The sequence below is a fragment of the Solanum tuberosum genome, unplaced genomic scaffold (genome assembly GCF_000226075.1).
Source record: "Solanum tuberosum cultivar DM 1-3 516 R44 unplaced genomic scaffold, SolTub_3.0 contig00232, whole genome shotgun sequence".
Lineage (NCBI taxonomy): Eukaryota > Viridiplantae > Streptophyta > Magnoliopsida > Solanales > Solanaceae > Solanum > Solanum tuberosum.
Genome location: NW_006240703.1, coordinates 858 through 3,295, shown reverse-complemented (window position 1 = coordinate 3,295; position 2,438 = coordinate 858). Strand labels below are relative to the sequence as shown.

At 38.1% G+C, this 2,438-nt stretch overlaps 1 protein-coding gene across 1 annotated transcript; it reads right to left on the bottom strand.

Annotated features, from left to right (window-relative positions):
* Nucleotides 1-7: 7 nt before the first annotated feature.
* Nucleotides 8-2,098, bottom strand: LOC107059390 (uncharacterized). Its single transcript, XM_015305906.1, has 2 exons — nucleotides 586-2,098; nucleotides 8-490 (listed from the first exon to the last, which is right to left on the bottom strand). Exon 1 carries the CDS (start codon nucleotides 2,013-2,015, stop codon nucleotides 1,143-1,145), a length of 873 nt encoding a protein of 290 aa, XP_015161392.1. The 5' UTR covers nucleotides 2,016-2,098; the 3' UTR covers nucleotides 8-490; nucleotides 586-1,142.
* Nucleotides 2,099-2,438: the final 340 nt, after the last annotated feature.

Here is a 2,438-nt window from a genome sequence, read left to right as displayed (position 1 = left end):
CTTCATATTAATCTTCTCCACACTATCACCCCAAGCATTTCTCAGTTTTTCAGCAAAATCAGGATGCTCCATCATGTTATTGAAAAACCTAAATGGCCTTGGATGAATGCTGTAATACTGCTTACATTTGATCAGGATGGGAGAATGGTCAGATACTGAAGGATTCAAATATTCTGCCTCTATATGTCCAAACTGTTGCAGCCAAACCATATTCCGAAAGGCCCAATCAATCTTACTGTAGACTCTCTTATTTCCTCCATGTTTGTTGCACCAAGTAAAATGCCATCCCACTCCCTTTATTGGTGTTAGCTGCAAATGATCTATAACATTTTGGAATCCCTGCACCTCTTGTTGAGTGACAGGAGATCCCATTCTATCATCAGAACTCAACACACTGTTAAAGTCCCCACTTATAATCCAAGGAAGTTGGTTCTGCAAAGTTAATTGCATAAGATTCTGCCATAACATTTCTTTCTTCTGCACTTCATTCCTAGCATAGACAACAATATAATATCATCTCAGCTGGAGTTCTGGTTCTTCAACTAGGCAATGAATGAATTGCTCCTGTATATAAAGTATTTGTACCTTCAATGTTGATTTCCACATAAGCCATATTCTTCCATTTGCATCATCCTTGTAATTATTTACACTAGACCAACCATATGCTACTCTGTTAATAATATGTGCAACTCTCTTTACCTTAACCCTTGTTTCCAGGCAATCCATTATATCTATTCTATGTTTATTCAGAAAGAGTTTCAGCTCTTTCTGTTTGTGGCCTTGATTAAGGCCCCTTATATTCCAAGTAGTGAGTATCATGTTGGAAGGAATGGCATATAGTTGCCAGCACTCTTTCAGTTACCCTGCATTGCTACCTCTTCAATCATTGTGTCATCTGCTATCTCTTCAACAAGTTGCTTACCCTCTCTTTGGCCAGGATCTATCACAGGTTGATCTGTAGGAATCTGGTGTACCTCTTGTATAACCTCACTTGCATCTTGAGGTTTGATAGGCATCCATTTGGCCACCAATTTCCTATTAACATCCTTCATCTTCCCCTTCCAATGGTCAACTTTTACTCCCTCTCCCATGTCCTTCTCATCATGTCCAAGTCTAATGCGTTGATTACAAAATTTGGGTTTTCATTCATACTCAATATTTTGATCCCATGGACCAGTAGGTGTTTCCACTATGACATTAGGCAAGCTCTTAGCCAAGTCCACCTCAATCAATACCCTGTCATAGGCTATTTTTTCAGCATTTGCAGTGATCCCATCAGTGTATAATGGTATCCCAATTGCACTAGCAAGTTTACTCAAGGCTCTAACAGACCAGTACCCCACAGGTAAGCTGGGAAATCTCACCCAAATTGGAATTTGATTATACATTTCAACATTCAATTCAAAGTCCAGCTCCCAATTTCGCAGAATCATTGGTTTACTACCATAGAAATACGGCCTTGTTTGCATCACTTTTTCTCTATCAATGGTGTTTTGGAACTTAAAAACATAGTATCCATTTTCATGGTACAAAATCTTAGGTAGTCCGACAAAACCCCATACCTTCCTGATAAATTCTGTCATCTGTGCTTCTGAAGGGTTTCCCCCAATAACATACCTTATTAGTGCATTCTCCCACTCCTCAACCTGTAATCGGATATCCTCCTCCTCAATTTGAACTGTAAGTATACCCTCCTTAATCACAGGAGGGATGAAGTTCAGGGTCTTACCATTACCGTGATTTCCTTTCACCTGTGCTGGAGCATTAGGAGTAGGTTGTGAAGACATGTCTGCATCGGAAAACTGCAATCGTCTCTTCGGCGTGTCCTTTCCGTCCGTATCTCCCAGTTGAATTTCATCCTCTAAGCTGCTAGTATCATTCTCCTTCACTGTCACCTGGTACTTCAAAGGTAGAAAATCCCCAAAAGTAAGGGGTGACAGCTTATGAGTTGCTCCAGTAGTTGGTATGACGGTTTTGGGTGTGTGCTTAGGTGGTGATTGTTGTCGGCGGGCCATCGGTGAAGTATTCTTAGCTCACAATCGCTACCTTGCTATTGTGCTCTTTCAGTTTGTTTTTTCTTCACTCAAGCTTTCTTTTCTGACCCAGTTTGCTGAATTCTTTATTCGAAGACTACTAAGTATTATATATTATTTTGGGGTTTTGAATATTATTATATGCATGTGATTGATTTTTTTTTTGACAAAATAAGAGATTAAACATGTGATGGGATGCTATTACTAATTTTAAAAATCTAGAAGAAGAAGAAGATACATATAAGGAAGGATGTTGAACACTGGCTTACTATATAAAAAAATCGACATTACATTTCATATTGGTAAATCAATTTAAGTAAAGCATAATCAATGGAATTTAAAAATAATAATAATATAAATCATATCAATTAAATCACACATATAAATCAAAACGAAAGGAATAAT

Bases quoted from the DNA above. Each gene is read 5' to 3' on its own strand.
- LOC107059390 (XM_015305906.1), bottom strand. From the start codon at position 2,015: ATGGCCCGCCGACAACAATCACCACCTAAGCACACACCCAAAACCGTC.